The 26,021-nt window shown below is 46.9% G+C and overlaps 2 protein-coding genes across 12 annotated transcripts in view; one reads left to right on the top strand and one right to left on the bottom strand.

Annotated features, from left to right (window-relative positions):
• The window catches only part of PKP4 (plakophilin 4), a 332,003-nt gene extending 325,068 nt beyond the window's left edge, over window positions 1–6,935 (bottom strand). For 4 of the 5 annotated variants that reach the window (XM_056535032.1, XM_056535035.1, XM_056535037.1 and 1 more), the window contains exon 1: window positions 6,784–6,934. The gene's annotated coding sequence lies outside the window, so the exon portion shown is untranslated. Of the gene's footprint in view, window positions 1–6,783 lie in introns of all 5 variants that reach the window. The other variant, XM_056535034.1, reaches the window with a different exon arrangement.
• Window positions 6,936–7,042: 107 nt separating this feature from the next.
• CCDC148 (coiled-coil domain containing 148) overlaps window positions 7,043–26,021 on the top strand; it is a 250,848-nt gene continuing 231,869 nt past the window's right edge. For 2 of the 7 annotated variants that reach the window (XM_056535045.1, XM_056535041.1), the window contains exon 1: window positions 7,043–7,180. Coding sequence is in view for 2 of the 7 variants with exons in the window: in XM_056535039.1 (XP_056391014.1) it covers window positions 7,660–7,687 (28 nt within the window). In the remaining 5 variants the exon portion in view is untranslated. Of the gene's footprint in view, window positions 7,224–7,630; window positions 7,688–8,826; window positions 8,920–26,021 lie in introns of those variants that run through there. The other 5 variants (XM_056535046.1, XM_056535042.1, XM_056535043.1 and 2 more) reach the window with 4 other exon arrangements.

The raw sequence follows: 26,021 nt of genomic DNA, 5'->3' as shown, positions 1-26,021 counted from the left end.
ATCCTTATAGGAGCGCACACCATACTGACCAGGGCATACCTATCATCCTTATAGGAGCGCACACCATACTGAACAGGGTATACCCATCATCCATATAGGAGCGCACACCATACTGACCAGGGTATACCCATCATCCTTATAGGAGTGCACACCATGAAATGGATAAGGGTATACCCATCATCCCTACAAATTATCCTTACAGCAGCTCACAGAACCAACCTGACCGCAGGGTACCCATCATCCTTACAGTACCACACTCCACCAACCTTACCACGGCTCATCTATCATCCTTACAGCAGCGCATACACCAACCCAACCAGGATCTACCTATCATCCTTACAGCAGGACCCTCTACCAACCTGACTGCAGCGCAGTCTCCCACTGGAACAGTGTTTTCCAACCAGGGTGTCCCCAGCTATTGCAAAACTACAACTCCCAGGATGTAGTTGTAGTTTTGCAACAGCTGGAGGCACTCTGGTTGGGAAACACGGTCATACAGTGACAAGTGTGGCAATGTATGCGGATCCTGATCTTTGTCGCAGGCTTGTTATGTTCAGGCAGTGCTCATAGGACAATGCACCCGGCGTGTTTTGCCGCTTCTTATTCACTACACTTCCCTTCTCCCATTTCAATGCCGGCTGTAAAAGTAGAAGCCAGCTGTGTACATTCATGTCTGCGGAGCTGCCAAGGCCTCTGGCTCCCGCTGGGTCAATGTTGTGGAGTAAGTGACACACCCAGCAAGTTTACACTATCACACAGACCTGTCTTAACAGCATTTCCCCAACCTGTGGCTCTCTAGCTCAGTGTTTCCCAACCAGGGTGCCTCCAGCTGTTGCAAAACTACAGCTCCCAGCATGCTCGGACAGCCTTTGGCTGTCCGGGCATGCTGGGAGCTGTAGTTTTGCAACAGCTGGAGGCACCCTGGTTGGGAAACACTGAGCTAGCTGCTGAAAAACTACAACTCCCATCATGCCCTGATAGCCAGAGGCTTAAAGGGGTACTCCGGTGTAAAATGTTGTTATTTTATTTTTTAAATCAACTGGTGCCAGAAAGTTAAACAGATTTGTAAATTACTTCTATTAAAAATTATTAATCCTTCCAGTACTTAGCTGCTGTACACTACAGAGGAAGTTCTTTTCTTTTTGAATTTCCTTTCTGTCTGACACCTCTGTCCATGTCAGAAACTGTCCAGAGTAGGAACAATTCCTCATAGAAAACCAGTCGCTGACATGGACAGAGGTGTCAGCAGAGAGCACTGTGGTCAGACAGAAAATCAATTCAAAAAAGAAAAGAACTTCCTCTGTCGTATACAGCAGCTGATAAGTACTGGAAGGATTAAGATTTTTAAATAGAAGTAATTTACAAATCTGGATAACTTTCTGGCACCAGTTGATAAAAAAAATATAATATATATATATATATATATATATATATATATATATATATATATATATATATATATATATATATATATATAAAATTATATTCCAGCAGAGTACCCCTTTAAACCTTTACTCCACCATAAAGACACATTCAGAGGTCCCACGGGCTAAGGATGACACATCATAGATCTATAATATGACTGTGCGCTTGAGGCCTGAGGTACCCCCAAGGATCCGCAGAAGAACCCCCCCAGATCTACAGGTGCTGGAGCGGTATTGTACCAGGCTGCCATAACCCCCAATACATTACATATCTTTATCTACACGAGGAGCTGGCACAACGCCACACGCCAAACCATGAATCAGACTGTCTAATGTGGGAGGGTAGAAGACGGTAGTTTTAGTTAAGAATGAAATCGTAATTAACCCTAAGGGCGCACAAAGGAGAGTGTGACCTTCAAAAAAAAAAAATAATAATAATAATTAAATAAAAAAAAAGCCTATAAAACACACAAACACATATCTACATGTAGCAGAGCCGAATGGGCACACTCAGCCCTGAACCAACCATAGATTGAAAAGAGATCAGGGAGGATCATATCTATGAATTGAAAGTAAAAGACACTGATGCCAGAAGAGTAGTATTTTAACCCCTTGGCAGGGGGTATGTCCTAAGCCAGTGTTTCCCAACCAGGGTGCCTCCAGCTGTTGCAAAACTACAACTCCCAACATGCCCGGACAGCCTTCGGCTGTCCGGGCATGTTGGGAGTTGTAGTTTTGCAACAGCTGGAGGCACCCTGGTTGGGAAACACTGCCCTAAGCAATGGGCTGCAAATCCTGGACCCCCCTCCAATACATTCCTGGCATTCCTCCGCCAGTATGGGAGCGCACACACCTGCCCAGCGTCAGCACCTTCCTGTCTGCAGCGCTGCAGCAGTCTAATCTGATGTCACTCTCTGTATTTTCTTGCAACCTTCAGGGTCCCCAAACCCCCAAATTCACAAGGAGCGAGGGGGGGGGGGGGGGTCAACATGGAAGTCGCCATGGTAATGGCCACCAGCGGAGGGCTGTCACATCTCATCTGGACACCCCAGCCCAAGAAACCATCAGGCAGCTCATTGCAGGAGTCACCAGTGACCTTCATCTCAGGGAGCTGAGCCGCTCTGCAAGCTACACAGGGTGGAAGTATCAGATGAGGCTTGGCACAGGCGGGCACGCTGCAGAGAGCTTCTAGTAAAACTTAATACACTGCCAGTGAAAAACGAGTAACCCATTCACAGCCATACGGCCCATCACTTGAGTACAGATCATAAGCACGGCACGAAGAACATCAACCCAGTTTATCAATAGTCAGGAGCTTCCCTGACCATTCATGACACCAAAGCTTGGGGGAGAAACCAAAACAAAATCTGCGCCCTGCTGTAGTAAAAAGGTGGAAGCCACCAGCCAAGCATCCCTGAGGGTGACTTTAGGAGCCGTACAAGGACACACAACCCATCACCATCTAGAATGAGTGCTTGTCTAGTGTGAGGGTTTGGCACCTGCAATGAGTGCTTTGGGGCAATGCGCCATGGGGGGGAGGGGGTTCCAGTGCAAAGTAAGATATGTGCCCTGAGGGTATATGCTAAGTATAAAGCAGGTTTATGCCCTGTAGGTTACAAGTGCCGGTATCACAAAACACTGAATTTTTCATTACACCGGGGAGATGCTTGTTCTAGAGCAGTGTTTCCCAAGCAGGGCACCTCCGGCTGTTGCAAAACTACAACTCCTAGCATGCCAAGACAGCCAAAGGCCAAACCATACTTAGTGGTTCTTGGCCCTAGAGATGTGCATCAGCCCAGAAGGTCCTGGTAGGAGTGGGAACCTGCTTAGTAGATCATTGCTTTAGTAGTGGGCACCTGCTGAATGGATTCTTGCCCTAAGAGTGGGCACCTGTCCTGCAGATCCTGGCCTTTGACATCAGCACCTGCTGGATCCAATGATGGGCAGCTACCAAAAAGGTCATTGCCCTAACTCCTTTCCAGTGGCTTCCAGCCCTAATAGTTTTTATCTGCCCATAGTGTCTTTGCCCTAGATAATGTCACCTGCCCAGTGGCTTCAGGCCCTAGTGGTGGTCGACTATCTAGTAGGTCATGGCACACAAAGGTTTGCATCTGCCCAGTAGATATTGACCCTGGAAATAGGCATATGCCTGAACCTAGAAGTGGCCACCTGCTTAGTGGTTCCTGAACCTAGAAGTGGGCATCTGCCCAGAAACTCCCCATCCTAGGAGTGGGCACCTGCCGAGTAGACCCTGGCCCTATACATAGGCACCTGCCCAGTTGCTGCTGGTTCTCATGGTAGTCACCTTCCAAGAAGGTCATTGCCTTAGTAGTGGTCGCTAGCCCAATAGCTCCAGTCCTAGTAGTGGTCACCAGCCCAATAGCTCCAGCCCTAGTAGTGGTCACCAGCCCAATAGCTCCAGTCCTAGTAGTGGTCACCAGCCCAATAGCTCCAGTCCTAGTAGTGGTCACCAGCCCAATAGCTCCAGCCCTAGTAGTGGTAACCAGCCCAATACCAACAGCCCTAGTAGTGGTCAACAGCCCAATACCAACAGCCCTAGTAGTGGTCACCAGCCCAATAGCTCCAGCCCTAGTAGGGGTCACCAGCCCAATAGCTCCAGCCCTAGTAGTGGTCGCCAGCCCAATACCAACAGCCCTAGTAGTGGTCGCCAGCCCAATAGCTCCAGCCCTAGTAGTGGTCGCCAGCCCAATACCAACAGCCCTAGTAGTGGTCGCCAGCCCAATAGCTCCAGCCCTAGTAGTGGTCGCCAGCCCAATACCAACAGCCCTAGTAGTGGTCGCCAGCCCAATAGCTCCAGCCCTAGTAGTGGTCGCCAGCCCAATAGCTCCAGTCCAGCCCAATAGCTCCAGCCCTAGTAGTGGTCGCCAGCCCAATAGCTCCAGTCCAGCCCAATAGCTCCAGCCCTGGTAGTGGTCGCCAGCCCAATAGCTCCAGTCCAGCCCAATAGCTCCAGCCCTGGTAGTGGTCGCCAGCCCAATAGCTCCAGTCCAGCCCAATAGCTCCAGCCCTGGTAGTGGTCGCCAGCCCAATAGCTCCAGTCCAGCCCAATAGCTCCAGCCCTGGTAGTGGTCGCCAGCCCAATAGCTCCAGTCCAGCCCAATAGCTCCAGCCCTGGTAGTGGTCGCCAGCCCAATAGCTCCAGTCCTGGTAGTGGTCGCCAGCCCAATAGCTCCAGTCCTGGTAGTGGTCGCCAGCCCAATAGCTCCAGTCCTGGTAGTGGTCGCCAGCCCAATAGCTCCAGTCCTGGTAGTGGTCGCCAGCCCAATAGCTCCAGTCCTGGTAGTGGTCGCCAGCCCAATAGCTCCAGTCCTGGTAGTGGTCGCCAGCCCAATAGCTCCAGTCCTGGTAGTGGTCGCCAGCCCAATAGCTCCAGTCCTGGTAGTGGTCGCCAGCCCAATAGCTCCAGTCCTGGTAGTGGTCGCCAGCCCAATAGCTCCAGTCCTGGTAGTGGTCGCCAGCCCAATAGCTCCAGTCCTGGTAGTGGTCGCCAGCCCAATAGCTCCAGTCCTGGTAGTGGTCGCCAGCCCAATAGCTCCAGTCCTGGTAGTGGTCGCCAGCCCAATAGCTCCAGTCCTGGTAGTGGTCGCCAGCCCAATAGCTCCAGTCCTGGTAGTGGTCGCCAGCCCAATAGCTCCAGGCTCCCATTACTAGGACTGGAAGCCATTGGTAGGTGACCACTACTAGGACTGGAAGCCATTGGTAGGTGACCACTACTAGGACTGGAAGCCATTGGTAGGTGACCACTACTAGGACTGGAAGCCATTGGTAGGTGACCACTACTAGGACTGGAAGCCATTGGTAGGTGACCACTACTAGGACTGGAAGCCATTGGTAGGTGACCACTACTAGGACTGGAAGCCATTGGTAGGTGACCACTACTAGGACTGGAAGCCATTGGTAGGTGACCACTACTAGGACTGGAAGCCATTGGTAGGTGACCACTACTAGGACTGGAAGCCATTGGTAGGTGACCACTACTAGGACTGGAAGCCATTGGTAGGTGACCACTACTAGGACTGGAAGCCATTGGTAGGTGACCACTACTAGGACTGGAAGCCATTGGTAGGTGACCACTACTAGGACTGGAAGCCATTGGTAGGTGACCACTACTAGGACTGGAAGCCATTGGTAGGTGACCACTACTAGGACTGGAAGCCATTGGTAGGTGACCACTACTAGGACTGGAAGCCATTGGTAGGTGACCACTACTAGGACTGGAAGCCATTGGTAGGTGACCACTACTAGGACTGGAAGCCATTGGTAGGTGACCACTACTAGGACTGGAAGCCATTGGTAGGTGACCACTACTAGGACTGGAAGCCATTGGTAGGTGACCACTACTAGGACTGGAAGCCATTAGTAGGTGACCACTACTAGGACTGGAAGCCATTGGTAGGTGACCACTACTAGGACTGGAAGCCATTGGTAGGTGACCACTACTAGGACTGGAAGCCATTGGTAGGTGACCACTACTAGGACTGGAAGCCATTGGTAGGTGACCACTACTAGGACTGGAAGCCATTGGTAGGTGACCACTACTAGGACTGGAAGCCATTGGTAGGTGACCACTACTAGGACTGGAAGCCATTGGTAGGTGACCACTACTAGGACTGGAAGCCATTGGTAGGTGACCACTACTAGGACTGGAAGCCATTGGTAGGTGACCACTACTAGGACTGGAAGCCATTGGTAGGTGACCACTACTAGGACTGGAAGCCATTGGTAGGTGACCACTACTAGGACTGGAAGCCATTGGTAGGTGACCACTACTAGGACTGGAAGCCATTGGTAGGTGACCACTACTAGGACTGGAAGCCATTGGTAGGTGACCACTACTAGGACTGGAAGCCATTGGTAGGTGACCACTACTAGGACTGGAAGCCATTGGTAGGTGACCACTACTAGGACTGGAAGCCACTGGGCGGGTTCCCCCACTGCTGGAAGCACCTGCCCAATGGCTTCTAGCCCTAGTAGGGGTCCCCTGCCCAATCGCTCCCAGGGGCATCTACCCACAGGTTCCTTGTCCTAGGTAAGAGCACCCGCCCCATGGCCCTATCGGTAAGTCCACAGCACGATCCCTCCGGGGGCAGACATGTTATCCCAGCCTGCACGTAGATCCCGGGTACAAGCAGGAGATGCCGGGAAGGACCGTGCCCCGGAGAGGAGACATCCGTGAGTGCAGGAAGTGCAGGCGGCGATCACACTCGGCGGCGGCGCGGTATTCAGAGTCTCACACAGAAAAGTTCCCAGGCAGGAGCGGCAGATCCCGGCGGATTGTGGGGCGGAGGACGGCTCCATACACTCGCCGCGATCCCGTGCACACAAGCGGCGCTCTTACCTGCTCACGTCTCCCCGGGCACCGGACCGCGCCGCTTCATGAGTCTCCACAGCCGCCGGCAGCCCCGCTCCTCGGGCGGACTCCTACCCCGTGTCCATGGTGCGGGAGCCCAGTCCCCTCTAGCGAGCACACCGCAGCACCAGCGCCGGGCTCCCAGCCGTGTGACGTCACGGCGCAGCCGCTCTCCCCCCGAGCCGCCATTGGATGAGGCGAGCCCACCCCGCTCCACTATTGGACGGCCCCCTGGATCCAAACCTGCCAATCAGATCGCCGGGTCCCGTTGCCTCGGTTACCGATGCTGTTGACTGAAAGTGGGAGGAGCTTAGTGTGTGTTGGAACGGGACATTTATCTCGAGTGTATCCCGACAGAGGATTATCGCGTGCGACACAGTGACAGGTGAGACAGTGTGCGTTATCGCCTGGTATACCGCGACCTCCAGGTGAGTTCGAGAATATTGGTTGTGACGTCATTATCTTCAGTCCAAAAGTGATAGGAGACATCTGTGACTGAGCAGTGGTTCCCAGCGGTTGCAAGACTACAACTCCTATCATTCCCTGATAGCATGATAAGAGTTGAAGTTTTATATGGAACGCTGATGTATAGTAACCATCACCCTGATTGGCTGCTGCCTACTTACTGCGGATGCATCACAGACCAATCAGGAGATGAGACAAGAGAGCTCATAGTGATGTCATAGTGAGGGGCGTGGCAGGTGATGACATCACAAGGAGTACTGACCCTATAGATTGAGCACCAGACCCACAGTTCCCATCAGCTTGGTGTATCTCCTCTCTAAATTGTGGGATAAGGCTACAGATGTGATGTCACTGATGATGTCATGTAGTCCACGCAGTCCTCAAGTCCCCCAACAGGTCATGTTTTCAGGATTTCCTTCGTTCACAGGTGATATAACTGTGGTGATGCCTGATTCACCGATTATAATTATATCAACTGTGAAAGACTAAGGAAATCCAGAAAACATGGCCTGCTGGGGGGACTTGAGGACCGCGCTAGAAAAACACTGGTGTAGGGAACCATTACATGTGATGATGTCATGTCTGGTGATGTCACAATAGGCATTGCCTTATGTCTCCTTCTGAATGGGCTGATATGGCACACGAGGTGGTGGCCATAGAAAGCGATCACTTGGATTTACGGCTGCCAGACATCCATGGAGGTTTCCATGGAAAATGACATCAGAGAGTCGTTGTTTTCGATGCCTTGGTGATGTCATAGGCTACAAAATTGGGTGAAGGGGGTTGACAGGGCATGGGTTAGCAGGACGCTGTGGTACTTAGCAGGAGTTGCTAAAATCATAAAAAAAACAAAAAGCTAGCATTTAGTAATTCTAAAAAATAAAAAAAAATAAAAAACAGAGCAATGAAGTTAGGGAAATCTACAAGAATAGGCAGAAAAAGACCAAGCAAGTTATAAGAACTTCTAAAGCACAGGCAGAAGAAAAACTAGCTCAGTCTGTGAAAATAGGGGATAAGACATTCTTCAGATATATACATGAAAAAAGGAAAGTAAAACAAGGAATACCTAAATTAAAAACAAAGGAAGGAAGGTATGTAGAAGAGAATAAGGGGCTAGCCGACTGCTTTAAAGGAGTACTCCAGCGCAAAATAACTTATCCCCTATCCAAAGCATAGGGGATAAGTTATAGATCGCGGGGGTCCGAGCGCTTGGGCCCCCCATGATCTCCTGGACGGGGCTGCAGCAGTCTGCAGGAAGTGAAGTTTCGTTCCCAGCAGAAAGCCGCGGCAGACACGCCCCCTCCATGTATCTCTATGGCGTACATGGAGGGGGCGTGTCGGCCGCCGCATCATGCGGAACGAAACGCCCCCTTTCTTGTACATTGCCGCGGCTCCGTCGAGGAGATCTCGGGGGCCCCAGCGCTCGGACCCCCCGTTATCCATAACTTATAAGTTATATTGCACTATAGATGTCCTTTAATGAATACTTCTGTTCAGTTTTTACAGAAGGAAAAGGATCTCAATTAGGGAGGAAGACTAATGAATCGTTTGCATGTGTCTTTACAGAGGAAGAGGTTCTACGTTTGCTTTCTAAAGTGAAGACAAATAAGTCACAGAGGCCTGATGGGATACACCCAAAATTATTAAAAGAGCTTAGTGGTGAGCTAGCAAAACCGTTAACAGGTTTATTTAACCAATCACTGGTAACAGGAGTTGTCCCGGAAGATTGGAAATTAGCAAATGTCGTGCCCATTCACAAGAAAGGTAGTAGGGAGGAATCGAGAAACTATAGGCCAGTAAGTCTGACATCAATAGTGGGAAATGAATGGAAACCTTACTAAAGAATAGGATTGTGGAACATCTAAAATCCCATGGATTGCAAGATGAAAAACAACATGGGTTTACTTCAGGGAGATCATGTCAAAAAAATCTTATTGATTTTTTTTTACTATGTGACTAAAATAATAGATGGCGGAGGGGCAGTAGACATCAGTATCTAGATTTTAGAAAGGCTTTTGACACTGTCCCACATAGAAGACTTATCAATAAACTGCAGTCATTGAGCTTGGACTCCCATATTGTTGAGTGGATTAGACAGCGGGTTGTAGTCAATGGAGAATATTCAGAGCAAGGTCTTGTTACCAGTGGGGACCTCAGGGATCTGTACTGGGACAATATTGTTTAATATCTTTATTAGTGATATCACAAAAGGTCTCCATGGTTCGGTATTGGTCATTTTGCTGATGACACAAAGATATGTAACAGGGTTGATGTTCCTGGAGGGATTAGCCAAAATGGAAAAGGATTTAGGAAAACTAGAAGAATGGTCAGAACTCAACTCAATGGCAACTGAAATTTAATGTAGATAAGTGCAAGATAATGCACCTGGGGTGTAAAAACCCTCGGGCAGAATATAGAATATTTGACACAGTCCTGATCTCAGTATCTGAGGAAAGGGATTTAGGAGAAATTATTTCAGAAGACTTGAAGGTAGGAAGACAATGTAATAGAGCAGCAGGAAACGCTAGCAGAATGCTTGGATGTATAGGGAGAGGTATAAGCAGTAGAGGGAAGTGCTAATGGATGTATAGGGAGAGGTATAAGCAGTAGAAAGAGAGAAGTGCTCATGCCGCTGTACAGAACACTGGGGAGACCTCATTTGGAGTATTGTGCGCAGTACTGGAGGCCGTATCTCCAGAAGGATATAGATACTCTAGAGAGAGTTCAGAGAAGATACTAAACTAGTACATGGAATGTAGGATTAAATTTACCAGGAAAGGTTAAAGGACCTTAACATGTATAGCTTGGATGAGACAGAAATGATATGATAAAAACTTTTAAATACATAAAAGTAAAGTAGGAGAGGAGATTTAAAAGAAGAAAAACTACTACAAGAGGACATAGCTTTATATTAGAGGGGAAAGGTTTGTGCAGTAATATCAGGAAGTATTACTTTACTGAGAGAGTAATGAATGCATGGAATAGACTTCCTGCAGAAGTGGTCGCTGCAAATACAGTGAAGGAGTTTAAGCATGCTTGGGATAAGCATAAGGCTATCCTTCATATAAGATAGGGATAGGCATAAGGCTATCCTTCATATAAGATAGTGATAGGTATAAGGCTATCCTTCATATAAAAAAGGGATAAGGTTATCCTTCATATAAGATAGGGATTGGCATAAGGCTATCCTTCATATAAGATAGGGATAGGTATAAGGCTATCCTTCATATAAGATAGGGATAGGCATAAGGCTATCCTTCATATAAGATAGGGATAGGCATAAGGCTATCCTTCATATAAGATAGGGATTGGCATAAGGCTATCCTTCATATAAGATAGGGATAGGCATAAAGCTATCCTTTATATAAGATAGGGACAGGGACTATTGATAGGATTCAGATTATTGGGCAGACTAGATGGGCCAAATGGTTCTTATCTGCTGACACATTCTATGTTTCTATGTTTATCGACTCCAAAGTAAGGGATTATGTCATGGAATGACATTATGACTGACTTGATGATGTTATTAGGAAGGTTATTAGAGATAAAATGCTACCATCACTAGGGTGAGCTTACTAAAACCATTTGTTTAGAACCTGAGAGCGGATAGGGGATAAGTTGTTTTCCACCAGACAACCCCTTTAAGGCCAACGGGGCAAAGAGGAGGCACCAGGAACCACTCCGATGACTAGTTGTCACGCCGAGCGCTCTGGGTCCCGCTGCTTCCCCGGAGCGCTCGCGGCGTGCTTCTGTATGCAGTGCTCCGGTCGGCACCGCTGACCGCGAGTGCTTCTTCCATGTTCCCGGAGGGGACGCGATCCGAGGTGCGGAGCGTGCCCGCTCTCGGATCGCGCCCCGTGTCTCTCACCTGCCCCGTCCTCCTGCTGAGTCCCGGCGCGCGGCCCTGCTCTCTAGGGCGCACGCGCGCCGGGTCTCTCAGATTTAAAGGGCCAGTGCACCATTAATTGGTGCCTGGCCCAATTGGTTCCCTACACTCCCTACACTATATAAACTCACTTCCCCTTCCTGTCCCTGCCAGATCTTGTTGCCTAGTGCTTTGAGAAAGCGTTTCTGTGTGTTCCATTGCCTGTGTAGCCAGACCCTTGCCGTTGCCCCTGACTACGAACCATTGCTGCCTGCCCAGACCTTCTGCTACGTCCGACCTTGCTCTTGCCTTGTCCTTGTGTACCGCGCCTGTCTCAGCTGTCTGTTGTGTACCGCGCCTCCGGATCCTCAAATGGGGCCATTCCTCCCTTCTGGCTGGTCACGCTGGAATAAAAAAGACTTTACAGTTGATTGCCAGACACTATTGGTGGTCCTCCTTGGAAAAGGATGTGACCGATTTCGTACGAGCCTGTACAGTATGTGCACGTGACAAAACCCCTCGTCAGAAGCCTTCAGGTCTTCTCCATCCACTGCCGGTGCCTGAACAGCCTTGGTCCCACATAGCCATGGACTTCATCACTGATCTTCCTGTATCCCATGGCAACACTGTTATCTGGGTGGTCGTTGATCGTTTTTCCAAAATGGCTCACTTTATTCCGCTTCCAGGCCTTCCTTCTGTGCCATAGTTGGCGAAGCAATTTTTTCTGCAGATTTTTCGTCTTCACAGGCTTCCCACGCATATCGTCTCGAATAGAGGCGTTCAATTTGTGTCTAAATTTTGGAGAGCTATCTGTAATCAATTAAAGATCAAATTAAATTTCTCGTCCTCCTACCACCCACAGTCCAACGGACAAGTGGAGAGAGTAAACCAGATCCTTGGTGACTACCTGCGACATTTTGTCTCCTCCCGCCAAGATGATTGGGTCGACTTGTTACCCTGGGCTGAATTCTCGTACAATTTCAAAAACTCTGAGTCATCCGCCAAGTCTCCGTTCTTTGTGGTGTACGGCCGTCACCCACTTCCCCCCCCTCCCCATCCCCACTTCTTCTGGAGTTACTGCCGTAGACGAATTGACCCGGGACTTCTCCACTATCTGGAAGGAGACTCAAAAATCGCTCTCGCTGGCCTCTTCTCGCATGAAGAAACATGCGGATAAGAAGAGAAGAACTCCTCCTGTCTTTGCCCCTGGTGACAAAGTGTGGCTCTCTGCCAAATATATTCGGTTTCGTGTCCCTAGCTACAAGCTGGGTCCTCGTTACCTCAGGCCATTCAGAGTCAAAAGTCAAATTAACCCTGTCTCCTACAAGCTCCATCTTCCTCCTTCTCTTCGTATTCCTAACTCCTTTTCCCCCAAGGTCACCGTTCCTGCTCCTGTCACTGGGTCCTCTGACGTCTTCTCAGTAAAAGAAACCCTCGCCTCCAAGGTCGTCAGAGGTAAAAAAAAAAATTCTTGTTGACTGGGAGAATTGTGGCCCCAAAGAGAGGTTCCTGGGCTCCAAAAAGAGGGGGAGACCCAAGGGGGAGTACTGTCACGCCGAGCGCTCCGGGTCCAGCTGCTTCCCCGGAGCGCTCGCGGCGTGCTTCTGTATGCAGCGCTCCGGTCGGCACCGCTGACCGCGAGCGCTGCTTCCATGTTCCCGGAGGGGACGCGATCCGAGTTGCTAGACGTGCCCGCTCTCGGATCGCGCCCCGTGTCTCTCACCTGTCCCGTCCTCCTGCTGAGTCCCGGCGCGCGCGGCCCCGCTCTCTAGGGCACGCGCGTTCCGGGTCTCAGATTTAAAGGGCCAGTGCACCATTAATTGGTGCCTGGCCCAATTGGTTCCCTACACTCCCTACACTATATAAACTCACTTCCCCTTCCTGTCCCTGCCGGATCTTGTTGCCTAGTGCCCTGAGAAAGCGTTTCTGTGTGTTCCATTGCCTGTGTATCCAGACCCTTGCCGTTGCCCCTGACTACGAACCATTGCTGCCTGCCCAGACCTTCTGCTACGTCCGACCTTGCTCTTGCCTTGTCCCTGTGTACCGTGCCTGTCTCAGCTGTCAGTGAGGTTGAGTCGCTATCGGGTGGAACGACCTGGGGGTTACCTGCCGCTGCAAGTCCATCCCGCTTTGCGGCGGGCTCTGGCGAAAACCAGTAACCCCTTAGATTCCGTTCCCTTCCCCTGGTACGGCCCACACCATCACCTCACTGACACAGAGGATCCACCACCAGTGTCCTCTCCACTTACCAGTCCGGATCCTGACACTAGTTACCCCAATAAAGGAAACCTGTCAGGGGTTTCATACTAACCAATCCAAACAGCGGGCAGCATGAAAAACAGACAGGGAGCACGATCCCATCACATATATATTTATACTAGATCACTTTAATTGAAATCATAGGTTATAGGAAGAGTCATAGGTGGAATTTCTTAAGGCTTTCACCAGAAAACTGCTGTAAAAATGTGTTTCATGTGTTTGTGTGAAATGCAGGAAAAGTCAAAAATCTTTGTGTAGATGAGCGATCACTGAAATATTTGCAACAATTTTTTGCCAGAACATACACAACAACCGTTGTTAAATTCTCCCCATAGTGTGTATAGGGAGAGACAAGTCACTCAGGGCCGGTAGGGTGAAGAGCAGCTGCTCTGAAATGGCTGAGCATTTCTCCTGTGTCGAGATTGCACTCCCTATCTGTCCGAACGGTGGGTAGGATAAAATCCAGGTTCCCTCTAAAGGGGTTCTCTGCTGTAAACATATTATCCCCTATCCAAGTGATAGGGGATAAGATGTTAGATCGCGGGGTCCTGTCTTTCGGTGGACGGAGTGAACTCCTCTCCGTGCCTGATGACTGGCGATGCCGTCCGCCACGCCCCCTAAATTCAAGTCTATGGGAGGAGGCATGATGGCTATGTACTTCCGTGTTCTGGACACCACCGCTGCCGGCTCGGAGATCGCGGGGATCCCCAGTGGCGGGACCCCTGCAATCTAACATCTTATCCCCTATCCTTTGGATGTTTACAGCGAAGGACCCCTTTAAACGGTCACTCTAATTAAAACTTATTTTTGCTAGTGCACTCCTTATGTTAAATACTTTGTGTTTAAAAAAAAAGGAAGTTTTCTTTGTTTTATTTGTGTTTAAAAATGCTGCCACTAGGTGTATCCCTACTTGTCCAGGGTACATTCCCCCCCCCCCCCCCCCCCATCTCTTGCACAGACTTTGGATTCCTGCTGGCCTGGCAGAAGTCCAAAATTGGGAAATGCAGTCTGGAGTGCTGAGGGGGGGGGGGGGGGGTGTGCAGCCTTAGCCAATCATAGTTCATCTCACACTGAACTACTCTGGGCTGTGTGTAGCAGAGTGAGGGAGGAAGTTCTCCCCTGTATGGCTTCAGATGATGTCACACCTGCTGGGGAACGCCCCTTCCCAGTCTGTGAATCTGACTGAGACTGAGCAGAGAATACAGAGCAATATCAAGGTAGAAAACTAACAAATAATAACAATAAAGGCAGGGGGTGGTTTATCATGATGGGGGCCGTGAATGGGGAGGATTATAAAATGTAACAAGATCAAGACAGGTACTCTATGATTTCTCTGAGGTGCCCAAGAAATTCACAACGATTCATAGTTTGTTGGCTCCTACTTCTGTTCCATGCTGGTCGTTGTTCTGGCAGCATGAAACCACTGTCAGGTTCCCCTTCAGTTTTATATATGAGCAGAGGATTTGTGACTTTGTTTCAGAAAAAACATTTGACTGCTATAAATCTCTCTTAGGCTGGGTTCACGCCAAGTTTTTGCAATACAGTTCCCGTATCAGGTTTTCGATAAAAAAAAAACAAAAACGGAATTCTCAAAACCTATCTAAACTGTATCAAAACGTGTGTACAAATTTTAATCCGTATACAGTTTGAATAATTATGTCCAATTGCATCCGTTTTTTAAGAAAAAAACATATACGTTTTTAACTTTTCACTCCATTTTGAATAAAGTTTCACTTACTTGATTGAAATTTCAAGAAAAAAAACTGTGCAAAGTCAAAAACCGTATGGTGAAAGCCGGATGGAACCGTATGCACATACAGGTCTGTACGGTTCCCATTGACTCCCATGTAAAAAAAAACAAAAAACGTATACGGTTTAATACAGTTTTTCACCCGGACCAAAAACCATGGTAGAATACGGTTTTGGGTACAGGAAAAAAAACTGACAAAACCGTACAGGATGCAAAACGGACACAACCGGATACACCTTTTGGCATACGGTTTTCAATGGAGAGTCAATGCATACGGTTTTCAATACGGTTCCGTACTGTTTTCAAAATGAAAACATATACGGGAACTGTATTGCAAAAACGTGGTGTGAACCCAATCTAATTTGGAAATAAAATGTAAGCATCACCAAAGGGGTTAAACATTCCTAAATCCTCTTCTTATACCTTTTCCATATTGTGAAACCAACTCTGTTATCCTTGTAATTGTCTGTAATGTATAAGTGACACCATAGACCAATGTTTCCCAACCAAGGTGCCTCCAGCTGTTGCAAAACTACAACTCCCAGCATGCCTGGACATGCTGGGAGTTGTAGTTTTGCAACAGCTGGAGGCACACTGGTTGGGAAAAGCTGCCATAGACAGTCATGAGAAGTGCTGCTTCCATCCTCGCTATTGTGGTTACAGTGGAGGCTATATATAGCCGCTCTGATGGGGCACACGGTCTGCGCCTCTGTGCCCGCTCACTACAGACATAGCACCATCTGTGTTGTTGTTGGGCTTTATAATGACTAAAGCTTTTTATTATTGATCAAGCCGGCAGAAGCCGAGAGACAGTGGTAGAGATCAAGGCTTCCTGGCTTTGATTGGAGTGAGCAGCGGGATCAGGGGAATTTGGGGTAAAAGCCGCCAGATTCCGGCTCCTTTTCCTAAGAGACTAATAATGAGAGGCATTTAACTAACATGGATTATATTTTTGCACAACTTTATACATAATAGAAATCTATTTGAGATGCTTAAAAAAATATTGTAAAAAGCAGTTTGATAGCGTATATTGGATAAATTAATAACTTTTAAAAATGCTAAATATACACTTACAAAGGAGTACATGGATGGTTTAGCCACAGGACCCCTACAGGCTGTGCCTGGTACTGCAGCCCTTCCCCAGCTCTCCTGAACACTCGAGTGGTTTAACCCCTTTAGATTGTACCTGTTTAGATTTTTAAAACCTGTATAGTTTTGTTAGAGTAACGCTTCAGAGTAGTAACAAGGTGCTTTTAGTGTTTTCATTGCTGTTATTGAGGCCAATCCATGGAGCGCAACTATTTCTCATTCTCTCCATTTCAGGGCGTGGGACCAGAGCTGGGCTGTTTGCCAGTAGTACACACAAATGGCTTGCTTACTTACTTGTCTGGCCAATCACAGCTGCTATGCTATGACCTAGTGCTGGTTAAAGTGCACTGCACTGAGTTTGCTTTAACCTGTTGGGGACATAGGGCGTACAGGTACGCCCTCATGTCCTGGTGCTTAAGGACAGAGGACATACCTGTACGCCCTCTGTATTTCCGATTACCACTGCTCGTCGGGTGGTGATCGGACCGGGATGACTGCTGATATCTATCAGCAGACATCCCCCCCCCATGTAGGTGATTGCCGCAAATAGCCGGTCATTTTAGACCAGTGATTTGCGGCGATTCCGGGCCAATCACTGGTGACCCGATCATCCGAAAATAAGAGTGATCAGAGCTGGGGTGCCACTTCCTCCAATCCCCTGCCATTGGTCAATCAGGACTGACCGACCAATGGCAGTTGGGGGTGGGGTGGGGTTAGAGTTCATTTCCCCCGCTCTGCCCACCAATTGAAGTCCGGGCAGAGCGGGGGGGGGGGGGGGGGGGGCTGGAACACATGGCCGGCAGCTTACCGGCACCATCTGATCAGTGGCGGCATGGGAGCGGCGACAGCAGGAGGAGGCATGCCGGAAAGTGCAGCGGTGGAGGAGGCTGCAGTGAAGATCGCTAGTAAGTGATCTTCACTGTGGCCTTCTAAAAGTTGTAGTTTTGCAATATCTATATGGTGGTTTCCATATGTTGCCCTCCTGATGTTGCAAAACTACAACTCCCAGCATGCTTGGACAGTTTGGGCATGCTTAGAGTTGTGGTTTTGCAACATCTGGAGGGCTACAGTTTGGAGACTACTACTTAGCGGTCTCCAAACTGTTCTTTCCCAATTGTAGCATTACTACAACTCCTAGCATGCCTTTCGGCTGTGAGTGCATGCTGGGAGTTGTAGTTTTGCAACAGCTAGAGGCACACTGGTTGGGAAACACTGAGCTACAGTCTGTTTACTAACTCAGTTATTCCAACCCGTGTGCCTCCAGCTGATGCAAAACTACAACTCCCAGAATGCATTGACCTGTTGGGAGTTGTAGTTTTGCAACAGCTGGAGGCACATGGGTTTGAATCACTGAGCTAGAGTCTGTTTCCCAACTCAGTGGTTCCCCACCAGTGTGCCTACAGCTGTTGCAAAACTACATCTTCCAGCATGTACGGTCTGTCAGTGCATGCTGGGATTTGTAGTTTTGCAACAGCTGGAGGTTTGCCCCTCCCATGTGAATGTACAGGGTACATTCACACAGGCGGGTTTACAGGGGGTTTCCTTCTACAAGTTTGAGCTGCTGCAAATTCTCAGCCGAAATTCTCCAAATTCTCCGCCTGTGTGAATGTAAAAACACTACACTACACTTCACTAGCACAAAAAAAAAAGTAAAACACTACATATATATATACACCCCCTTACACGTCCCGTCCGTCCCCCGCCCCCCCCCCCCCAATGAAAATGAAAAATGTTTCATACGGCAGTGTTTCCTAAACAGAGCCTCCAGCTGTTGCAAAACAACAACTCCCAGTATTACCGGACAGCCATTGACTGTCCTGGCAGGCTGGGAGTTTTGCAACAGCTGGAGGCACCCTGTTTGGGAAGCACTACCGTAGGGATTTGGTGGAGACAAGCCCCATCCTTGTATCTGGGTCATTGCAAATTCCTAATTTAGTCCTCAAATGCACATGGTGCTCTCTCACTTCGGAGCCCTGTCATATTTCTGTACTCAGGAGAAATTGCGTTACAAATTTTGGGGGGATTTTTCTCCTTTTACCCCTTATGAAAAGGAAAAGTTAGGGGCTACACCATCATGGTAGTGTAAAAAAATAAAAATTTCTACACTAACATGCTGGTGTTGCCCCATACTTTTCATTTTCACAAGAGGTAAAAAGACCCCCAAAATTTGTAACGCAATTTCTTCTGAATGCAGAAAAGCCCCATATGTGGATGTAAAATGCTCTGCGGATGCACAACAGGGCTCAGGAGTGAGAGCGCCATGTACAATTGAGGCCTAAATTGGTGATTGGCACAGGGGTGGCTGATAGTTACAGCAGTTCTGACATGAATGCAAAAAAAACACCCACGTGTGACCCCATTTTGGAAACTATACCCTTCAAGGAATGTAACAAGGGGTATAGTGAGCCTTAACACCCCACAGGTCGAATTTTCATTAAAGTTGGACGTGAAAATTAAAAATGAGTATTTTTTTTCGTGCTGGTGTTACCCCACAAGGGGTAATAGGAAGAAAGTCTCCCAAAATTTGTAACTCCATTTTGGAAATACCCCATATGTGGATGTAAAGTGCTCTGCGAGTAAACTACAATGCTTAGAAGAGAAGGAGCACCATTGGGCTTTTGGAGAGAGAATTTGGCTGGAATTGAAGGCCATGTGCGTTTACAAAGCCCCCATGGTACCAGAACAGTGAACCCCCCCCCCCCCTTCTACATGTGAGCCCATTTTGGAAACTCTCCCCCTCGCATAATGTAACAAGGGGTGCAGTGAGAATTTACGCCCCACTGGTGTCTGACAAGATTTTTTGGACAGTCGTCCGTTAGACTTTTCATTTGCACAGCCCACTGTTCCAAAGATCTGTCAAACGCCAGTGGGGTGTAAATGCTCACTGCACCCCATATTAAATTCTGTGAGGGGTGTAGTTTCCAAAATGGGGTCACATGTGGGGGGGGGGGGGCACTGTTCTGGCACCACAAGGGGCTTTGTAAACGCAGATGGCCCCCGACTTCCATTCCAACCAAATTCTCTCTCCAAAAGCCCAATGGGCTCCTTCTCTTCTAAGCATTGTAGTTCGATCTCAGAGCACTTTACATCCACATATGAGGTATTTGCATACTCAGAAGAAATGGGGTTACAAATTTTTGGGACATTTTCTCCTATCTCCTATTAAAAATGAAAAATTTGGGGTAACATCAGCATTTTATTGAAAAAAAATGATTTGTTTTATTTTTACGTCCCACTTTAACGAAAGCTCATCAATCACCTGTGGGGTGTTAAGGCTCAATTTACCCCTTGTTATGTTCCTTGAGGGGTATAGTTTCCAAAATACTTTGCCATGTGTGTATTTTTTTACTGTTCTGGCACCATAGGGGCTTCCTAAATGCAACATGCCCCCCAAAAACCATTTCAGCAAAATTCGTTCTCAAAAAGCCAAATGTTGCTCCTTCCCTTCTGAGCCCTCTAATGCACCCACAGAGCACTTTACATCCACATATGAAGTATTTCCTTTCTCAAGAGAAATGGGGTTACAAATTTTGGGGGAATTTTCTCTTATTACTCCTTGTAAAAATGAAAAGTTTGGGGTAACATCAGCATTTTAGTGTTAAAAATCAAATTTTTCATTTTCACGTCCCACTTTAACGACAGTTTGTCAATCACCTGTGGGGTGTTAAGGCTCACTGTACCCCTTGTTGCATTCCTTGAGGGGTGTAATTTCCAAAATAGTATGCCATCTGGGGGGGGGGGGTTTGACTGTTCTGGCATCATGGGGGCTTCCTAAATGCGACATGCCCCCCAAAAACCATTTCAGCAAAATTTGCTCTCCAAAATGCCAATGTTGCTCCTTCCCTTCTGAGCCCTCAAGTGCACCTACAGAACACTTTACATCCACATATGAGGTATTTCCTTACTCGAAAGAAAATGTCAAAATGAAAAAAATGTGGCTACAATAACATGTTAGTGTAAAAAAATGGAGATTTTGATTTTTCTCCTCCATTTTGCTGCTATTCCTGTGAAACACCTAAAGGGTAAACAGACTTTTTGAATGTCATTTTGAATACGTTAAGGGGTGCAGTTTTCATAATGGGGTCCATTATAGGGGATTTCCAACATAAAGACCCTCATATTCACTTCAAAACTTAACTGGTCCCTGAAAAAGTCTGATTTTGAAATTTTTTGTGAAAAATTGGAAAATTGCTGCTATGCTTTGAAGCCCTATGATGTCTTCAAAAAGTAAAAAATTGTCAACTTTATGATGCCAACATAAAGTAGACATATTGTTTATGTGAATCAATATGTAATTTATTTGGTATGTCTATTTTCCTTACAAACAGAGTGCTTCACAGTTAGAAAAATTCAAAATTTTAAAATTTTTCCTGAAATTTTGGATTTTTTCACCAAGAAGTGATGCAAGTATCGATGAAAATTTACCACTAACATAAAGTAGTATATGTCACGAAAAAACATTCTCGGAATCAAATTTATAAGTAAAAGCATTCCAGAGTTATTAATGCATAAAGTGATAGAGGTCAGATTTGAAAAAAAAAATGCTCCTGTCCTTAGGGTCATAAGGGGTTAAAGTACACTGCTATAGATGGCCCATAGAGAGAGACCAGGTTACTGGTGCACTGGTTTTGCAAGATGTTGTGTGAGCAGAATTAAAATAAACTGTAGCATCATAACAAGGATGGGTTTACACTAAGGACTTAACGTCTGCTGCTGCTGATTAGGATGATAATGGCGATGACAATCTTAAAGGGGTACTCCGGTGGAAAAGATTTTTTTTAAATCAACTGGTGCCAGAAAGTTAAACAGATTTGTAAATTACTTCTATTAAAATATCTTTACCCTTCCAGTATTTTTTAGCAGCTGTATGCTACAGAGGAAGTTCTTTTCTTTTTGAATTTATTTGATGTCTTGTACACAGTGCTCTCTGCTGACACCTGATGCCCGTATCAGGAACCGTACAGAGCAGGAGAAAATTCCCATAGCAAACCTATCCTGCTCTGGACAGTTCCTAATACAGGCATCAGGTGTCAGCAGAGAGCACTGTGGACAAGACAAAAAAGTAATTCAAAAAGAAAAGAATTTCCTATGTAGCATACAGCTGCTAAAAAGTACTGGAAGGGTAAAGAATATTTTTATTGAAGTAATTTACCAATCTCTTTTTCTTTCTGGCACCAGTTGATTTAAAAAAAAAAAAATGTTTTGCACTGGAGTACCACTTTAACCCCTTAACGACGCAGGACGTATATTTACGTCCTGCGCCGGCTCCCGCGATATGAAGCGGGATCGCGCCGCGATCCCGCATCATATCGCGTGGGTCCCGGCGCTAATCAACGGCCGGGACCCGCGGCTAATACCACACATCGCCGATCGCGGCGATGTGCGGTATTAACCCTTTAGAAGCGGCGGTCAAAGCTGACCGCCGCTTCTAAAGTGAAAGTGAAAGTGACCCGGCTGCTCAGTCGGGCTGTTCGGGACCGCCGCGGTGAAATCGCGGCGTCCCGAACAGCTGATCGGACACCGGGAGGGCTCTTACCTGCCTCCCCGGTGTCCGATCGACGAATGACTGCTCCGTGCCTGAGATCCAGGCAGGAGCAGTCAAGCGCCGATAATGCTGATCACAGGCGTGTTAATGCACGCCAGTGATCAGCATTAGAGATCAGTGTGTGCAGTGTTATAGGTCCCTATGGGACCTATAACACTGCAAAAAAAAAGTAAAAAAAAAGTGTTAATAAAGGTCATTTAACCCCTTCCCTAATAAAAGTTTGAATCACCCCCCTTTTCCCATAAAAAAAATAAAACAGTGTAAAAAAAATAAAAAATAAACATATGTGGTATCGCCGCGTGCGTAAATGTCCGAACTATAAAAATATATCATTAATTAAGCCGTACGGTCAATGGCGTACGCGCAAAAAAATTCCAAAGTCCAAAAAAGCGTATTTTGGTCACTTTTTATATCATTAAAAAATGAATAAAAAGTGATCAAAAAGTCCGATCAAAACAAAAATCATACCGATAAAAACTTCAGATCACGGCGCAAAAAATGAGTCCTCATACCACCCCATACGTGGAAAAATAAAAAAGTTATAGGGGTCAGAAGATGACATTTTTAAACGTATAAATTTTCCTGCATGTAGTTATGATTTTTTCCAGAAGTGCGACAAAATCAAACCTATATAAGTAGGGAATCATTTTAACCGTATGGACCTACAGAATAATGATAAGGTGTAATTTTTACCGAAATATGCACTGCGTAGAAACGAAAGCCCCCAAAAGTTACAAAATGGCGGTTTTTTTTCGATTTTGTCGCACAATGATTTTTTTTTCCGTTTCGCCGTGCATTTTTGGGTAAAATGACTAATGTCACTGCAAAGTAGAATTGGCGACGCAAAAAATAAGCCATAATATGGATTTTTAGGTGGAAAATTGAAAGGGTTATGATTTTTAAAAGGTAAGGAGGAAAAAACGAAAGTGCAAAAACGGAAAAACCCTGAGTCCTTAAGGGGTTAAGGTAGGAGAAGATTATATTCAGGAGGCAGCACTGTGTGCATACAGTGGAAGAACCCAAGGGATAGCTGGCCAGCGATGGACAAGTATTTGAGGGAAGCCTAGATTTACCTTTCAGGGACAGTTTGGTGCCCCTGGTGGAGGCAGACAGGCTGACAGATTGCACGTAGCAAATGCTAAGACCTCCCCAAATTGACTACGGTATGTTCTGTTGTGGTCTCTCAGATGGTAGAGATGGATTTTCCCTAACAACATGCAGTGCACAACAGATTGCAAAGAAGTGAGACACCAAGTGGCCAAGAATTTAGAGTTTTTGTACTGGGTTGTTCCATGGGAAGGGAAAATGTAGCATTACATTGTGGCCATTCATGAAGAATGGCCAAACTTGTCATACACTGACATATTAAGGGAGATTTATCAAACTATAAAAGAAATATAAAGAAAAGTTCAGCTCACAAATAGCCGAGGTATAATGATTTTCACCCACACCCAGGTGTGACAGATTTACCAAAAAGAAGAAAAAATATAAATCATCACCTCAAAGCTAGTATCAGATAACTTGATACATGATGGCAATATATAATATTATATAAAAAAGGAGAGGATCGTGCTTCATTTTTATGATAAAGGATTGCAAAATGTATTAAAATACATAAACCAATAAAATATGCAAATTCAATGTAATAATGATAGTATCATAAACCTGTTCCCACAGGGCCCTTGTGGAACAGTAGTATAGTCCCGCACTTTAAACTGTGAATTTCACTTATGCGTTCAATAGTCCGGCATTTGATGGTTCGGAATAATGTTCTTGTCGTTCACAATACAAATGTATCCCAGTCCATAAAAATAGATAATGATTGCATGCAATCATTATCTATTTGTATGGACTGGGATACATTTGTTTTGGCGGCTGATGAGAGATGAATGGCGGCTGGGGGAGATGAGCATTGGCGGCTGGGGGAGATGAGTGTCGGCGGCAGGGGGGAGATGAGCGTCGGTGGGGGGGAGATGAGCGTGCGGCGGGGGGGAGATGAGCGTGCGGCGGGGGGGAGATGAGCGGCGGTGGGGAGATGAGCGGCGGCGGCCGGGGGGGGGGAGATGAGCGGCGGGGGAGAGATATAAATATTAATAAAATGGTTAATGAGGGCTTGTGGGGGAGTGTTTCTTGGAATAAAAGTTTTTTAAACATGTTTTTTATTTATTTACATTTTTTTTATTTACTTTACAGGCTTAGTAGTGGAAGCCGTCTTATAGACAGATTCCATTACTAAGCTGGGGCTTAGAGTTAGCCTTAATAACAGCCACAGGGGTGCTGGGAAGAGCCACTACCAACAGGCCCTGAGCATCAAATATGGTGCTCCTGGGCCTAGGCGGTAACAGGCTGGTGTTATTTAGGTTGAGGAGGGCCAGTAACAATGGTCCTCACCCACCCTGGTATCGTCAGGCTGTTGCTTCTTGTTTGTATAGTGCTGAGAATGAAAATACGGGGAACCCTATGCGTTTTTTTGTTTAATTTTTTTATTATCTCCTAAAGACGTGTGGGGTTCCCTATATTTTCATTCTCCAATGAAAATTCTCCAATTCAACAAGACAGCAACAGCCTGACGTTACCAGGGTGTGCGAAGACCATTGTTACTGGCCCTCCCCAGCCTAAATAACGCCAGCCTGTTACCGCCTAGGCCCAGGAGTGCCATTTTTGACACTCCGGGCCTATTGGTATTGGCTCTTCCCAGCACCCCTGTGGCAGTGGGTAACAGGGTAATAATTGGGGTTTAGTGCTAACTGATTTTGAGCCCCTGCTTAGTAATGGATTCTGTCTATAAGATGGCTTCCACTACTAAGCCTGTAAAGTAAGTTTAATTTAAAACATAACACATTTAAAAAAAATATATTCAAATATCCAATAAACAAGCCCTCTTTAAGCATTTTATTAACTAAAAAAAAACACTGGTCATCTATGTAATCCACTGAGGAAAAATAAATCCTCTGCATACACGAATCTGAAATGAGAAAAAAAAAACACAAAAAATAGTTGTTATGATTCGGCAGGCTGGAAGTGGATCCTCTGTGCCAGCGAGGGATTGGCGTGGACCGTACCGGTGGACCGGTTCTAAGTTGCTACTGGTATTCACCAGAGCCAGCCGCAAAGCGGGATGGTCTTGCTGCAGCGGTAGCAACCAGGTCGTATCCACCGGTAACGGCTCAACATCGCTGACTGCTGAGAGTGGCGTGGGACAGGAGGAATAGACAGAGGCGAGGTCAGACGTAGCAGAAGGTCAAGGCAGGCGGCAAGGTTCGTAGTCAATGGAACGGCAGAAGGTCTGGAAACACTGGTAAGGCAATCACAGGAACGCTTTCACTAGGCACAAGGCAACAAGATCCGGCAATACTGGGAAGGGGAAGTGAGGTTATATAGGCCTGGAGCATGTGAGCTAATTACACTGATTGGGCCAGGCACCAATTAGCGGTGCACTGGCCCTTTAAATGTTAGAGAGCTGGCACGTGCGCCCTAGAGAGCGTAGCCGCGCGCACCAGGACGTGACAGCCGGGGACCGGGACAAGTAAGTAGATTGGGATGCAATCCGCGAGCGGGCGCGTCCCGCTATGCGAATCGCATCCCCGCCGGCAGTGTCAGTGCAGCGCTCCTGGTCAGCGGGTCTGACCGGGGCGCTGCAGAGAGGAGAACACCGCGAGCGCTCCGGGGAGGAGCAGGGACCCGGAGCGCTCGGCGTAACAATAGATTAGTACATTTAGGCTAAGTTTCCACTTGGTTTTTTTTCTGGCAGTTTTTGGAATACTGCCACTGCAGTTTTTGAGCCAAAGCTAGAAGTGTACTCAAAAGGAATAGGACATATAAAGGAAGGACTTATACCTCTTCTCCCTTATGGATCCACTTCTGACTTTGGCTCAAAAACTGCAGTGGCAGTATTCCAAAAACTGCCACAAAAAAAAACAAGTGGAAACTTAGCCTAAGGGAAAAAAAAAGTGGTGAAAACTTTTCATAAACAAAGAGGAGAGGAGGTGGTGTTTCCCAGTGGTATTCTGAAGTTATTTATTGGTTTTTGCTTATGTGTGCTAAAAGAAAATTGCATTCTAAAGTAATTTATTGCCTTTTTTTGCCTATGTAATCCAAATGTATCAACCCCCTGTGAAAGTATAATAAATACGTCATACATAAGCAAAACCAAAGCAAGAAAAAAATTACTGTATTTTTCGCCCTATAGGACGCACCGGCATATAAGACGCACCCAATTTTAACCCCTTAAGGACATAGGGCGTATCCATACA

The sequence above is a fragment of the Hyla sarda genome, chromosome 8, assembly GCF_029499605.1.
Source record: "Hyla sarda isolate aHylSar1 chromosome 8, aHylSar1.hap1, whole genome shotgun sequence".
NCBI lineage: Eukaryota > Metazoa > Chordata > Amphibia > Anura > Hylidae > Hyla > Hyla sarda.
This window is presented reverse-complemented; position numbering and strand designations above follow the sequence as displayed.